We start from the raw sequence: 16,348 nt of genomic DNA, 5'->3' as shown, positions 1-16,348 counted from the left end.
CTAATGGTGTACTTTGAAACTCTTCAAAGCAATACAGCGGTGCATAGACAATCCAGGAAGTTTTTGGAAAGCGTAGGGGACAATTTCCTGGCGCAAGTGCTAGGGGAGCCAACTAGGGGGGGCGCTTTTCTTGACCTGCTGCTCACAAACCGGGTAGAATTAGTGGGGGAAGCAAAAGTGCATGGGAATCTGGGAGGCAGTGACTATGAGTTGGTTGAGTTCAGGATCCTGACGCAGGGAAGAAAGGTAAGCAGCAGGATACGGACCCTGGACTTCAGGAAAGCAGACTTCGACTCCCTCAGGGAACAGATGGCCAGGATCCCCTGGGGGACTAACATGAAGGGGAAGGGAGTCCAGGAGAGCTGGCTGTATTTCAAGGAATCCCTGTTGAGGTTACAGGGACAAACCATCCCGATGAGTCGAAAGAATAGTAAACATGGCAAGCGACCAGCTTGGCTTAATGGTGAAATCCTAGCGGATCTTAAACATAAAAAAGAAGCTTACAAGAAGTGGAAGGTTGGACATATGACCAGGGAAGAGTATAAAAATATTGCTCGGGCATGTAGGAAAGATATAAGGAGGGCCAAATCGCACCTGGAGCTGCAGCTAGCAAGAGATGTCAAGAGTAACAAGAAGGGTTTCTTCAGGTATGTTGGCAACAAGAAGAAAGCCAAGGAAAGTGTGGGCCCCTTACTGAATGAGGGAGGCAACCTAGTGACAGAGGATGTGGAAAAAGCTAATGTACTCAATGCTTTTTTTGCCTCTGTTTTCACTAACAAGGTCAGCTCCCAGACTGCTGCGCTGGGCATCACAGAATGGGGAAGAGATGGCCAGCCCTCTGTGGAGATAGAGGTGGTTAGGGACTATTTAGAAAAGCTGGACGTGCACAAGTCCATGGGGCCGGACGAGTTACATCCGAGAGTGCTGAAGGAATTGGCGGCTGTGATTGCAGAGCCCTTGGCCATTATCTTTGAAAACTCGTGGCGAACGGGGGAAGTCCCGGATGACTGGAAAAAGGCTAATGTAGTGCCAATCTTTAAAAAAGGGAAGAAGGAGGATCCTGGGAACTACAGGCCAGTCAGCCTCACCTCAGTCCCTGGAAAAATCATGGAGCAGGTCCTCAAAGAATCAATCCTGAAGCACTTACATGAGAGGAAAGTGATCAGGAACAGTCAGCATGGATTCACCAAGGGAAGGTCATGCCTGACTAATCTAATCGCCTTTTTTGATGAGATTACTGGTTCTGTGGATGAAGGGAAAGCAGTGGATGTATTGTTTCTTGACTTTAGCAAAGCTTTTGACACGGTCTCCCACAGTATTCTTGTCAGCAAGTTAAGGAAGTATGGGCTAGATGAATGCACTATAAGGTGGGTAGAAAGCTGGCTAGATTGTCGGGCTCAACGGGTAGTGATAAATGGCTCCATGTCTAGTTGGCAGCCGGTGTCAAGTGGAGTGCCCCAGGGGTCGGTCCTGGGGCCGGTTTTGTTCAATATCTTCATAAATGATCTGGAGGATGGTGTGGATTGCACTCTCAGCAAATTTGCAGATGATACTAAACTGGGAGGAGTGGTAAATACGCTGGAGGGGAGGGATAGGATACAGAAGGACCTAGACAAATTGGAGGATTGGGCCAAAAGAAATCTGATGAGGTTCAATAAGGATAAGTGCAGGGTCCTGCACTTAGGATGGAAGAATCCAATGCACCGCTACAGACTAGGGACCGAATGGCTAGGCAGCAGTTCTGCGGAAAAGGACCTAGGGGTGACAGTGGACGAGAAGCTGGATATGAGTCAACAGTGTGCCCTTGTTGCCAAGAAGGCCAATGGCATTTTGGGATGTATAAGTAGGGGCATAGCGAGCAGATCGAGGGATGTGATCGTTCCCCTCTATTCGACACTGGTGAGGCCTCATCTGGAGTACTGTGTCCAGTTTTGGGCCCCACACTACAAGAAGGATGTGGATAAATTGGAGAGAGTCCAGCGAAGGGCAACAAAAATGATTAGGGGTCTAGAGCACATGACTTATGAAGAGAGGCTGAGGGAGCTGGGATTGTTTAGTCTGCAGAAGAGAAGAATGAGGGGGGATTTGATAGCTGCTTTCAACTACCTGAAAGGGGGTTCCAAAGAGGATGGCTCTAGACTGTTCTCAATGGTAGCAGATGACAGAACGAGGAGTAATGGTCTCAAGTTGCAATGGGGGAGGTTTAGATTGGATATTAGGAAAAACTTTTTCACTAAGAGGGTGGTGAAACACTGGAATGCGTTACCTAGGGAGGTGGTAGAATCTCCTTCCTTAGAGGTTTTTAAGGTCAGGCTTGACAAAGCCCTGGCTGGGATGATTTAACTGGGAATTGGTCCTGCTTCGAGCAGGGGGTTGGACTAGATGACCTTCTGGGGTCCCTTCCAACCCTGATATTCTATGATTCTATGATTCTTTTGCTCCTGTGTCTGGGATACAGGGAAACAAAGAGAGGACATCTTGAACTCTGTTTTAAGTATGGAGCTAATGCTTTCCTAACATCAAGCTTATGCTATTTTACCTCCTTTGGGCATTCATACATAAAGAAGACAGAACAATGCCTTGAGACTGATGAAAGGTGTCCCAAATAGCACAAAAGAGAGTGTACATCTTGGAATAAACTCTGGAGAAGTCTGCAACACCATTCTGTCATTGTGGAAAGTACAACTATTTCTTCATTGACAGAGCACCTCATTCAGATAATGGCTGAGGTTATAGCTATTAAAAACGCCACTTCTGAGGAGAGAAAATAAGTATGCATGTGGGTGAGCGGTTCAATCAGCAGCTCCACTATGATATTCAGTACTTCTAAGGGGGCCATTTTTTAATATTTGGAGGATATGTCAACTTGTGAGTAAATGTGAAACAAAACCCAAGAAAGTACAATGTCAAGCTTCTACTGTTATTTAGGTCTAGGGCAGTGCTGATGGTCATAATCTGCACCTCCCTGGAGCTATCACAGAGATCCAAGGATGTTCCAACTTGCAGGAAGTCCATGATGTAGTGGATCTTCACTTCTATAGATGAGCTGAATTTCTTCGTGCACCAGTGGGTGAAAGTGACCTATTTTGCCACATATAATTCATTTGCTGATGGCTTCCTTAAAGCTATTAGGATGGTTATGACACTCAGAAACCCTGCAGGCTTACAGCCCCATGCTCAATGGTCTCTGTCCCCACTGGTGGAGAGGAATGTGGCATACACCACTTTTCCACCCTGCCCCCCAATCCCGCAGTAATACTTTATCATCCAATCGTGTTCTGTTTTTACCATACTTTGGGAGGCAAGAAAAAAGAGTATACACCACAGAACTACTCCAGCACTCCCAATCAAAGGAGATGACCTAGTGCTTCCTTCACAGCTGCATGTTTTTCTGTATGCCTGGAGGACACATCCAGGGTGTCCTCCTATCAGTTCCAGAGTCCAACAAGACAATGTTGTTTGTTTTCATCTCCCCAAGAAGTAGCTCAGCCTGCTGTGAGATTAAATGAGAGTTGGGGAGGGGGTATTCAGTCAGGCTGGCTGCACATCACTGACTATTCCACATAAATGGAAACTGGCAAACTGGTTTGTTTTCCATTAGCATAAAGGAATATAAAAAAATCACTTTTTGCCAGTGGACTCTGAATTCTTGTCATAAATAATGCAAAGTTGTACCTCACGGCAGTCAGGGAAATGAGGTCAAAGGGTAAATTCTGCATGCTGTGACACATTTTCATGCATTGAATCAAAGCTCATATGCTCACACTCATGCTAGAGAGAGCACAAAGGGAGAGCTTGTGTGGGTGTGAGAGTAAACTGTAGAGAAGGATGCTGACAAAATGTTAAGATGTGCTGAATTCCAGGAAACAACAGTACAGATGTGGTGTTTGGGTTCAGATAGAAGGGGAAATGTCTGATGCCTAGGACGTAACTTCCCACTGTCCATTCGGCCATATCCCTTTGGTCAAAGGGTTCTGGATATGCATATGCACCCCCTTCTACTCAAAGAAAAGACCAAAAAAGACCTAGAACAAATACCACTTAAAATTAGTATTTCTTTTGAAAAATGAAAACCAAAAACCTTGCCTCAAGTAGGGGCAAAAGGGAGAAGTGCCAGAAACTCCATTAAATCCACAAGGGACTCTGCTGCTTCTACTGATTTTATGTGGGAAGGTGCTCGGATATTATGTTGATAGTATAAAACCCTAAGATAGATAAATGAGAGAAGAGCACCTTAATATTTTTCATTTTTCTAACCTAGTACAGACAGACATATGTACCCAGATAAACACTGAAAGTGAAGAAGTTGTTTTAAATTGCTTTACACTAACAACTGTGATTGTTCAGAACAACAACTACAGATATTATGGACCTCAGCTGGTGCAAATCAGCATAGCTCTATTGACTTCAGTGAAGCCGCTCTGATTTACATGCGCAAAGGATCTGGCACTAAATAGTGTTCTGTTGGTGGGGGTGGAGGGTTGTTTTTGTTTTTATTTAATACAATTGGACTAAAGGCTCTATGTGACTCAGTACTGAACATCTGGGATTGATCACAAGATCACAAGCTGGAAAGCATTCATCTTGGCTTCTAGAAATAAACACATCTAGCTCAATGCTTTCCACAACTTTATTGTTTTAATGATAGATTGAAGGAGCTTAAACAGCCATTTTAAATCTTTTAATTCTCACAGCTTTAGTATTTTTAGCCATTTTTTTCACATCATAGTATCACGCAGCAATTATATTGATTTTAATTCTGCGGTGGGGGGGCAGTTTTAGTGTGATTTTTCTTCCCATTATTAATTCCTTATTTTTCCCCACAAGATTTCATAGGACTATGATAATCCTGCAACTCAGATTTTTATTAGTTTCATTTTTCACAAGTATCGTGGGAGAGGCCCAATATGTAATGCAAGATGCAGTACTAATGCATTACATCGACCGGCGTTTTCTATCTTTTGAGGTATGTGTTATCTGTATAATTGTGTCATAGGAATATTGTCTTGTTGCAAATATATTTGAAAGGTGGTGCATGTTCTTACATATATGCATATATGTTAATCATCATCAGTAAAATAATGAACAAACAAAAACAAATAAACAAACTTAATAAGTATGTTATAACTAAAACCTGTAACTTTAATTATTTTGTGTTATCATAGTATTATTTATCATATCATATCATTTTTATTTTATTATAAAGAGCCAAGTTCTGCTGTCAGTTGCGTCTGTGTAATCCCTTCAATAAAATTTAGCTAAAAATGTGTAAATGTTTAAATTGCTGCCACAGTGTGTCTCCAGAATATCTGCATTTCCTGTTGGCATCAACAGGATTGGTGACAAAAATTAATAATGAATTAGTAAGCAGAGAAGATAGTAGAAAAATGCTTTGTAAGCTTCCAATCTACAGTTGAACTTTAAGTGTATTTGCATCTTGACAAGAGACTGAAAAAATCCCCATGTGGTTGGGAGACTGGAAAAAGTTTTGGTTCTGCTAAATTTCATAAGATTACAGTCCCTCAGACAGGGCTCCCACCTACTACAGTATCTGTCCTCTTTCTTCAATTAAAATCACCGAGTACTGCGAATTAAATTCAGATGAGATTGTTAAAAATAATTCCAGAGGTTTTTCATTCCTAGATCCTAAATACCAGTGTACCATCACGCATACTTTATTTAAACAGTGTGATAAATATACAGTAGGACAGAATTTGTATGGGATGAATTACTAAAAATTGCTATTGTGCCTTTGGCTGGTAATAATTTGTGTTAATAAAAGAATTGTAAAGAAGCTCTAACAGTAGTCACTCCTGCACTCCTTGCTCATGCAGAGCTCCTACTGGCTTCAGTAGGAGTTTTGCCTTAGAAAGCAGTGAAGAACTGGGCCAATGTTCTGTCCCCATTAGGTGGGCTGGGATTAATACTTCAGTAACCTACACAAGAATGACAATCATATAAGTTTCAACTGGCTGTTTCCTCCTTTTTGCTTCATAGGAGAGAGACGTTTCTCCCATCCTCTCTGGTTCAGACCCCTAAACCAACTAACATCCTAAGGTTCTCGCAGATGTTGGGACACCCATAGAAGCTGATATATGTGTAATTGTACAAGCAATGTGGACAGGGGGTGAATATCTCCTACCCCCTCACATTTCAACTGGAGGGGGAAAATAATGTCTTTCTTCCTTACACACACAAAGACTAAGGGAGAGGTGAAGGAGGAGTGGACAGTAGCAAGGGCAGAAAAGGGGAGGGGTAGATATTGGAGGGAGAAGCAGACTTTGGACATTTGGGAGCATGGATGGGAGGCACTTTGTGTAGTGAGGAGGAGAGACAGGTAGATGGGCCTCTTGGTGGGGATTATGGTCATATACAAAAATCCAAGTTAGCACTTGGATAACTGGCATAAAATGAGGTGGGGAGCTACAAAAACCTCACCAAAGATTTCAGAGAATGAAACACATAACACATACTGCATGGTTCCCTTTGTAAGTATATTTATTCTCAGTCACAGAAAAGCTCACCTAACACCCACAATGAAAAGCTTGAAACCTGTGTGTAAAACACCACAACTGAGTACCCAGTTTTAACTAGTTAGGACTATCATTCTTGTGTATCTGCCCTTAGATACTGACACACTTTCAATAACTCATCTGAAAGGCAGTGTAGCCTAATGGGTGGAGCACTGGACTAGGACCGAGGATGCCTGGGTTCTATTCTCAGCTCTGCCACTGTCCTGCTGCATGCCATTGGGCAATTCACATCTCTCTGTGCCTCAGTTTCCCCCTTTGTAAAGAGATTTGTGGATGAAAAGTCCTATAAAAATCACTAGCTTTTTCAGCACCTAGCCTATTATGAAGTTTTGACAAACTAAAGGGGACTAAAATTTCAAAAGTGGCTGATAATATTGGGTACCTTGGATTTTGGGTGGCCAATTTGAAACACCTTAAAGAGTGCTGCTTTTTAGAGGTGGGAGCTCAGCATTTTGTGAAAATGAGGCCCCTTTTATGATGACTCCAGCTGGGCACCGTAAATCACTAGGCACTTTTGAAAATGTGTCCGATGGCAGGGCCATTCGAAGTGGTCAGGCAGGTAGGGCCTGACCTAAGATGAACTGATACTGAGGTAGCTGCATAGATGTGCTGGTCTTTCAAATCTGAATTCCATTGCTCTATCTTCCATGATTTTACTCCCACAATTTTGACCATTTTGACACAAACTTTCTTAGCAAACATTGATTTTGTAGGTCAAAATTTCAATTTTCCATTTTAAATGCTAGGAAAGAGGAAGTAGCATTAACTCTGGATCAGATATCTGCTGGGCCAGCAAAGGAACAGTGTGTGAAATGTGGTTGCTTCCTGGCTCCAACAGCCCCTGTTTTCACATTTTTATGAGACAGACTCAGCAGAGACCCTACAGAGAGGATTCTGAGGGGCCTCAGGGAGGGGAGCCACCAGTGATCCCTCTGTTCTGCTCTCCAGTGGATTCTACCAGGGCTCCACTCTGCCGACAGAAGAAGAGCAAAGAAACTGGCCCTTCATAGCAAGGGAGACTACAGATATGTAACCACAAGTATGAATTTCAGTGACTTTCTCATGCAGATTAATAAGTGACCAGGGATAATTAGTTTGAAATGAGGAAGGGAAGGGGGGCCAGTGGTATTTATAAACTAACCATGTATTAAGATTCTATCTATAGAAAATACACACATACACACAAGCAAATATATATTTATATATTCTGTATTCTAATTCAAGAGCAGGCTGGAAAAATGCAACCAAGATATCCTGGATTATGTACAAGAATTCCGAGACTTTTCAAGGAGGATGATATCGCGCCTGGAGGGGCTGAAAGTTTATAAGGCTGAGATTAAAAATGAAGTGGAGCATCTGCTAACAAGAGTTGAAAGAGCACAAAGGGACATTGACTATTTTGAATCAACGAGAGAATCTACTACCTGTGTAGAAGTAGATGAAGACCTGGTGGAAAAGCAGCTAAATGAAGATGCAGAAGAAAAAAGGAAAGTCAAGCTCATGCTTAATGCAAGTAAGAACTATTTACTTTTCAAAACTTAGATCTAAGAGGGCCAATCCTCTAGTCAATACATTTATGCCGATATGTGGATAAAGTATATTTACAAGTGTATGTTTTTTAAGTGTGATAATATTGAGCTTTCAACAAAGAAAACAAATACACCAAAAGGAAAAGGGAAATGCTATAACTAAAATATTTGTTATATACATACTGAATTGCATGTTAAATTGGTTCTTTGGAAATAGCTCTTTAATTGGAGCATTAAAAGCATTAAAAAAAACACTACTAAAGGTATGCTTGGGCAACTGTCACAGTTCCCAAGACAACTGCACCTCTGACCCCTTTTTGGTCTCATTAAGGGTATTCCACTTACGTCTCAAGCCTCTAATCATCACCATGACGTGATTCTCAGCCTCCAGCCTGGGGATTTAGGCTGCACACTCCTGCAATTCACTGCGATCAGCTTAGTAAGTCTGAATTAAGTTCAGCACCTCATGCTTCAGGGCTTCAGCCAGAATCTGTAGGGGGCCAGAAGCAGGGCCAGCCTTAGAGGTGGGTGACTGCTCAGGGCCTCATTGTCAGTGGTCGCCACCAGACTACCGCAAGCTGGCGGGCCTGGGCTACCAGAGAGGGGGTGAGTGTGGGCGAGCCCATGGCTGAAGCCCCACCTGGCCAGCTGGGCAGGAGGTGGGTGATGCAGCCTGGAGCTGCCAGTCTAGTGGGGAGGTGCAGGCAGCAGGGCTCACTCCTGCAGAGCATGGGGGCCAGCCCAGCGGCGAGCGGGAGGCACAGGGAGAGAGGAGACGGCGCTGGGGGAGGAGTGGGGTTGTGCACCACATCCTTGCTCCTTCCCCTCTCCCCCCCAGAGCCTCCTCAACGCCGCGACACAGCTGATCATGGCGGGCGAGAGGCGCTAGGGGAGGGAGGGAGGTTGCACGCCACGTCCTCACTCCTCCGCCCTTCCCCATCATATACCTTCCCCATAATTTCCCCCAGAGCCTCCTGAAGGCCGCAAAACAGCTGATCGCAATGGGCAGGACGCAGGGGAAGGGAGGAAGAGGCACTGATTGGGGGGCTGCTGGCGGGCGGGAGGCGCTGTGGGAGGGAGGCAGGCTAATAGGGCTGCTGGTAGGTGCTGAGCACCCACCATTTTTTCCCCAGAGTCGGCTCCTAGCAGGAGCCCCATATTGTCTTCTGAAGAGCTGCATGCGGCTCCGGAGCCACCTGTTGGCCACCCCGATATATTGTATAAACACCTTTTCTGCCTAGCATTAAGATTAGTTTGCTAACCCAGTTGTTTACCTGATCAGATTGCTGGGTCAGCTTTTCACCTAACTGTTCTCTTTCCTTCCCAGACAAGCAGGCATCTTTTCACATTTCCCCACACCTAAAATATACATTCGACATATTACATACTTCTTGGATTGATCCCTGTCCCTGTGTCCAGTGGTCATTTTATAGAGCTCTGGGTTCTTTGTTTGTCAGGCTTATGGATCCGGTTAAACCAGTCTATGCAATTCCCTCAGGGAAGTTTCTCCAAACCTGTTACCAGTCCAGGACGTCGCATTAATTACTCTCCAAGGATTTTAGTTCCTTGAAACTCTTTAGCTCCCATATGGACCCAGAATACCATCCCTAGTCCATAAAATACATATAACATTTATAAACTAGACACAATAGTCTTTAGATATTCCACATGTCCACAGTATCTGTCACAGCGACATTCCAAGAAAAACAGTGTCTCACAGTTGGTTGACGCTGTGCCAACTAATTAAGTGGCTTACATTTTTTTGAGTCATAGCCTCAACCCTAAGGATAATTCAATAGACACTGAAATTACTTAATCTACTGGTAAATTTTCCATATATTTTAATATTCTCTGTAATTCTCTATCAAGATCACACAGTAAGTGACTTAGCTGCAAACAAAATTCAGTTTTGAATTTCAGAGTAGCAGCCGTGTTAGTCTGTATTCGCAAAAAGAAAAGAAGTACTAGTGGCACCTTAGAGACTAACCAATTTATTTGAGCATAAGCTTTCGTGAGCTACAGCTCATTTCATCGGATGCATTCAGTTGAAAATACAGTGGGGAGATTTATATACACAGAGAACATGAAACAATGGGTGTTATCATACACACTGTAAGGAGAGTGATCACTTAAGATGAGCTAATACCAGCAGGAGAGTGGGGGGGGGGGGTTGCGGGGAGAAAACCTTTTGTAGTGATAATCAAGGTGGGCCATTTCCAGCAGTTGACAAGAATGTCTGAGGAACTGTGTGTGTGTGTGGGGGGGAGGCGTAAACATGGGGAAATAGTTCTGAATTTGCAAATTCAGCATGTAAATAGATTCACAGATATTAAGGTCAGGAGGGACCATTATGATCATCTAGTCTGACCTCCTGCACAATGCAGGCCACAGAATCTCACCCACCATGTTCTAATATGTAATATAATATGAAGTACATATACATTTTATGTTTTATTAAAAGCCCTTATCCTCTTAAACTGCATCTTTAAATAGTATCTCGCCACTATGAAATTAACTAATTGATGCAAATTATATACAGTATAGACATTTTAGGTGGTCTATTTTACTTCCAGTCAGAAGCAGTGTGAAATCAGAAACACATAACAGAAAATTTAAAAATTGGAATCAGAACCTTTTAAAAAAGCTTTAGGGCAGATCCTAAAGTGGTGTGTATCTGACTTCAGTGGAGCTAAATCAAATGACATCAGCTAAGAATCTGCTCTCTTAATCTTTGTCAACATGCTGTCAAAGGGTTAAAGCAGGTGGTAATAATGATACTACTATTCTTCTCACCCTGTTTACAAAGCCTACTCCTATACCAGTCTACAGTTCCCTGAATTTCAAGGTCTGTTCCTTTCTAGATCTAAGCTTGTTTGATGATTCAGGCACTTCCTTTGACATGCAGTAAAAAAATAAACTGGATGTTTTTTAAAACGTCTCACGGTAAAGACACTGAAAATTGTTTCTTTCTAAAAGTAACTAGGGTAAAATTACCTGCCCTTGAGTCTTTCCAGATGTTGAAAAGTTGTTATTGATAGTTACACATAAGTATATACTAGCCATCATCGTTAACCACATCATATTAACAGGTCCATTATCCATTTCCAGATTTTACAGCATTGTTTGTGAGTGTTTAAGGTCTTGCTGCCTAGGTTTTTAGCTGTCTGTGGAATACATTTACTGCTGCTTGTGGTAATTCTTAGCTGACACCACTATTTAAAAGCAGAGCCATGAGTTCATTGCTATGTTTAATTGTAGTCATTGAGGACCAAATCCTGGTTCCACTGAAATCAATGGGGAAACTAGTAAGCATGTGGCTTTTAGAGCACTTAGATAAAGTCATCTGTTAAACAGTAAGTGACTCTTAACCTTAACAACAGCAGAGCTGCCACTTCACCATAAGGGGCATGGTATCAGTCCAAGGTGATTGTGTTTGGTTTGAATACGTTCAGACACTCACTGATTGTGCAGGAAGAGGGGTTGATCTTCCAACTCTGCCTTGGCTGGGAATGGGATATGGCATTCCTGCAGATTAGGCATCAAACTGCCTTCTGGGACTGATGGGGGTAAGATTTGGAAGTATCCTGGGGCAGTAGAGGCGTCTCCAGTCCTTCATTTTGGCTGCAGTAACCAAAGTGTATATGTAGGAGGTATCTGTATCCAGAAGTGCAAAAAAGGGTTGCTTTCTGGAAGCAATGTGAGTATTTCTATTGACTTCAATGGATTTGGACCAAGTAAAAAGAAAGGAGGCTGATGATGCAACGGAGTTTGCTTTTGTCTTCTCCATTTCATCTACTGCCAGAACTTGCTGCCTTAGGGGCTTGTTTGTCCTGTTTGGTTAAGAAGGCTGCACTTTATTAAAAGACATTCTTTAACTGTCAAGTAGTGTCTCTTCTAATTTGTTAAAGCGGCAAAGAGTCCTGTGGCACCTTATAGACTAACAGATGTATTGGAGCATAAATTTTCGTGGGTGAATACCCACTTTGTCGGATGCATGTAGTGGAAATTTCCAGAGGCAGGTATTGTTATTGCCTTTGGCAAGCAAGCTGTTTACTCCTCTCATATACATTGTAATAACATGTTTGCTGGAAGGAATAGGCAGTTGATAAAGATTGAGAGTTCCCTGGGCATGATTCTCCATTGCCTTGCACCTGGTAGAGCTATTAATATCTGTGCAAAGTGGGTGTACAATGCTACCAACTCCGAATTACCTACTTATTCTGATAATAACATTTAGCACTCACTTCGCACTGGTGTATATGACTACGTCACTATGGCAGCCACAGTCCTAGTCCCATGACATGCCTCTAACCTGAGTTATGGTGACATGGAGCTGTTGTTTTGATGGTCCTACACCACCCACGGCATGCCCCAAAGCCAGAGAGATCCTGACTTTGGGATCTGGCTGATTTCTGGCTCTTTTATATTGCAGGAGTGGTGAAAATGGGCCAGAACAAAACCGAGAATTGGGATCTTTGTATTCTGGGTTCATATTAGGATGCTGTGTTTCTTGCTAAGGCTGTTATGTTATGGGGCGGGGGGGCAGAGGGTAGGAGTGAGCCCCTGAGATAGTATGTTAAAATTCAATAGGTCAGACTTTAACCAGTAGGTCTTTTATAAATAAAGGACTTGATTCTTCTCTCGTGCTGGTGTAAACCAGGAGTAACCTCACTACAGTGAATGCAGACACACCTGTGTAAAACTGGTGTGAATGAGAGAAGAATCGAAGGTGCTGCTCTGTGTCTCCTCTCAGTTACAATAATGCAATGCTGTTTGGGTGGCATTGGTGTAACAGAGCAGAATTTGGCTCCATGTATGTAGTTGAAGATCTGCCATGGAAACTCATTGCCTAAGATGTTGATTCTACGCAGCGGTGAAAGCAAGCCGGTACAGTATGGTACAGCATACCAATAAGAGCTGGTACACAGCCGACCGTACCAGCAGGGCTGCTGATGAGGGGGGCCAAAAGGGGCAGCTTCCCAGAGCCCGGCAATTTAAAAGGGCCCAGGGCTCCCGGCAGCGGCTGGAGCCCCTGGCCCTTTAAATCGCTGCCAGAGCCCTGGGGCTCCCGTCCACCGCTACCACTACAATGGGGCTCCAGCGGTGATTTAAAGGGACCGGGGTTCCCGGCCGCTGCTACCGCAGCAGCGGTTAGAGCCTGAGCCCTTTAAATCGCCGCTGGAGCCCTGGGGCTCCCAGGCGCTGCCGCTACCATGGGGCTCTGGTAGTGATTTAAAGGGCCTGGGGCGCTGGGCGCTGTCGCGGGAGTAGTGGCGGCGGCCGGGAGCCCTGGGGCTCTGGCGGCGATTTAAAGGGCCCGGGGCTCCAGCCCTTTAAATCACTGCCGGAGCCCTGAGTTAGAGCTAGCAGTGGCCGGAAGCCCCGGACCCTTTAAATCGCCGCCCAGCACTGAAGGGCTGGCTTGGGGAGTCTGGCCTCAGTCCTGCTTCTTCTGCCCGAGGCCCCGCACCTTCCGGTTGAGCCACCCCCCGACCTTGCTCAGGACCCTAGCCGCCCTGCATACTGGTAAGTCCCTTAAGTTACTTTCACACCTGGTTTTACAATATGAAATGAGTTTGGTGACTACTTAACACAGCAATTTTGTTGCCACATTTACAGACATTTTGGACATACTCTAATCAATGGATGAAGGGACTAAGAATTCAAAAGAGAAGGAACAATAAGAGGATTCACAGTCATTCTAGTTTTATAATCCTTTATATTTGGATTGTTTCCTTACAGGCTGTGACAGCATGCTTGCAGGTATCAAGTCCCTAAAGATAGTTAAGAAGACTGGAGATATGCATGGCTCTTGGATGACAGATCCAGGCAAAGACCATCTGAAGATTTATTTCTTAAGTGGATCCAAGAATAATGTTATTTTGGAATTTGCAAATATTCGGGCATTCTCAGAAATGAATCATAAGCTAACACCACGGAGAGTTAACTTGCCATCTTCCTGGCAGGGAACTGGCCATGTTATATATAATGGTTTCCTGTTTTATCACAGATATGGCTCCTTAAATGAGATAGTTAAATATAACATCCAGAGAAGAAAGGTAACTGACAGAATGCTCCTGCCAGGTGCTGGACAGATTCCTGCCTATGAACTGTTTCCTGATACTAAAATAGATCTTGCTATTGATGAACAAGGGCTGTGGGCAATCCATGCAGAGCCAGACACGAGTGGAAATCTTGTCATCACTAAAATCAACCATATGACTATGACTGTGGAGCATACTTGGGACACATCATGCAACAGCAAGAATGCTGAAGCAGCTTTTCTAATGTGCGGCACCCTCTATGTTGTGTACAACTCTCCCAGTGGAGGCACATCTCGGATAGAATGTGTGTACGATGTCCTAGACACTATAAATGCTTATGAAATCCGCATGTTACCTTTCCCCAAACGTCAGCGTAGCCATTCCATGATACATTATAACCCCAAAGAAAAGCAGCTATTTGCCTGGGCTAATGGATCCCAGATCCTTTACAAACTTCAAACAAAGCAAAAAGTTTAAGATCTTTAGGAACTTTTCAAAGATGAATATTAAAATACGCTTAAAGTCAATGACCCAAGTTCTCTTCTCAGTTACCATCACGGAACTCCCCTTGCTTTTCCATTTGCTCATAGATGCTTTATATTATGTATTGGGAGCTGAAACACCTCCTCTCCATTACACTGATTGCCCCCAATTGGATGAATTTGGAAGGAAACTTCCACAAGTTCAAACTCACAGAGATAAATTCTCTTCTGCTGTAAATTGATATGGTTCTATTAAAAAGTTAGTGAAATTGTGCCAGTTTACACCATCAGGGAATTAGACCAACAGAGTTTTCACTCCCATACATGGTGTAATCCCATTCAATGCAACACCAGGCTCTGTACAAAACACATATTTGAGAAAAATCCTTATATTCACCTCAGTCAGTTTAGTATAAGTAATGAGTAAGACCTGAAGGATTTGCCCCGTAGTAAATACTCCCAAGGTCATCCTGTTAATTTTTTTTCAAGTGAGTGTAGGGCCTTGATTCAGCATAGCTCCTAAGCACATTTGAACTTTAAGCACCTGCTTAGGCCCATCAATGCACTTATGCACCTCTTAAGTCTCACTGACTTCAACAGAACTTTAAGCACATGCTCAAAGTTAAGCATGGGCTTAAGTGCACTGCTGAACTGAGGCCTTTGTATTTGTGACAGGTACAGGTAGACAGCACTGAACAAGAATATCCAGAGTTGTAAAAGTAAATATTGAAAAACAACAAAGAGTTCTGAGAGAGATACAAATCCTATGCTTCAGGAAATAAAGCAACCTCTACTACTGGGGCTTAGATGGAAATTTTTATCTGGAGGCACCATTTGCCCAATTCAAGGCTTCTTACACCTTCCTTAGAAGCATCCGGTACCAACTGCTATCAGAGAGGAGTTGCTGAATGAGATGGACCATTGATCTGATCCAATGAGGCAGTTCCTAGATTCATTTCAGATGTACGTGTATGTATTTTCACATCCAGATTTAATTGGTAATGACCAAATTTTGTTACCCATTATGAGTACAGACCCCAAAACTACTATTACTCCTCCACATTGACAATCAAAGCAGAGACGTCAGGGACAGAATAGTTTTTTCCCGGAATAGGTTTCAGGGACTGAACTTCCCTTTCACCCAATGGAAAGCTGGGGCAGTTGTCTCAAGTTTAGGGATGAAGTACATTAATCACTGAGACTGATGTGGGGAAACATGCCCTGCCACTGTCCATGCTGCATCTGTTCTGTGAGTAAACAAGATTTATCCATATAAATGTTCAATTCTTTTTTAATCCTGCTAAGCTCCTGGCCTCAATGACTTCCTGTAGCAATGAGTTCCAGAGTCTAAATACGCTTTATGTGAAGAAATATTTCCTTTTATCAGTTCTGAGTTTGCTGTCTTTCAGTTTTATTGAATGTGCCATTACTCTTATGTTATCAGACAGATTGAATAAAAGTTCCCGATCTACCTTCTGTAGACCATTCATTATTTTGTATACTGTTATCATGTCCCCTCTGATTTGTCACCTTCCTGAAGTAAATAATCCCAATATTTCTTACTCGCTTTTTGAGAGTTTTCCCATACCTCTAACCATTCTTGTCCACTATATCTGTACACACTCTAATTCTGCAATGTATTTTAAGAAACGGGTCACCAGAATCAACACAGTATTCCAGGTGAGGGTATAACATTAATGTGGACTGGCTTTATGACCTACTGATAAATTCCAATGGTATATTTGTTCAGAATTAAAACA

The 16,348-nt window shown here is 43.2% G+C and overlaps 1 protein-coding gene and 1 long non-coding RNA gene across 2 annotated transcripts in view; one reads left to right on the top strand and one right to left on the bottom strand.

The window, feature by feature from the left end:
- The window catches only part of LOC141988945 (uncharacterized), a 61,966-nt gene that overhangs the window by 23,137 nt on the left and 22,481 nt on the right, over window positions 1–16,348 (bottom strand). The gene's annotated exons all lie outside the window — the stretch shown is intronic.
- Window positions 4,530–16,028, top strand: OLFML1 (olfactomedin like 1). The gene is made up of 3 exons (XM_074955093.1): window positions 4,530–4,966; window positions 7,758–8,046; window positions 13,805–16,028. Exons 1-3 carry the CDS (start codon window positions 4,841–4,843, stop codon window positions 14,581–14,583), a joined length of 1,194 nt encoding a protein of 397 aa, XP_074811194.1. The 5' UTR covers window positions 4,530–4,840; the 3' UTR covers window positions 14,584–16,028.

This window comes from Natator depressus, chromosome 6 (genome assembly GCF_965152275.1).
Source record: "Natator depressus isolate rNatDep1 chromosome 6, rNatDep2.hap1, whole genome shotgun sequence".
NCBI classification, from domain to species: Eukaryota; Metazoa; Chordata; order Testudines; family Cheloniidae; genus Natator; species Natator depressus.
This window is presented reverse-complemented; position numbering and strand designations above follow the sequence as displayed.

Bases quoted from the DNA above. Each gene is read 5' to 3' on its own strand.
- OLFML1 (XM_074955093.1), top strand. From the start codon at position 4,841: ATGATAATCCTGCAACTCAGATTTTTATTAGTTTCATTTTTCACAAGT. The intron at 4,967-7,757 runs GTATGTGTTATC...TTCTAATTCAAG, and splicing joins GGCGTTTTCTATCTTTTGAG to AGCAGGCTGGAAAAATGCAA. The intron at 8,047-13,804 runs GTAAGAACTATT...GTTTCCTTACAG, and splicing joins CAAGCTCATGCTTAATGCAA to GCTGTGACAGCATGCTTGCA.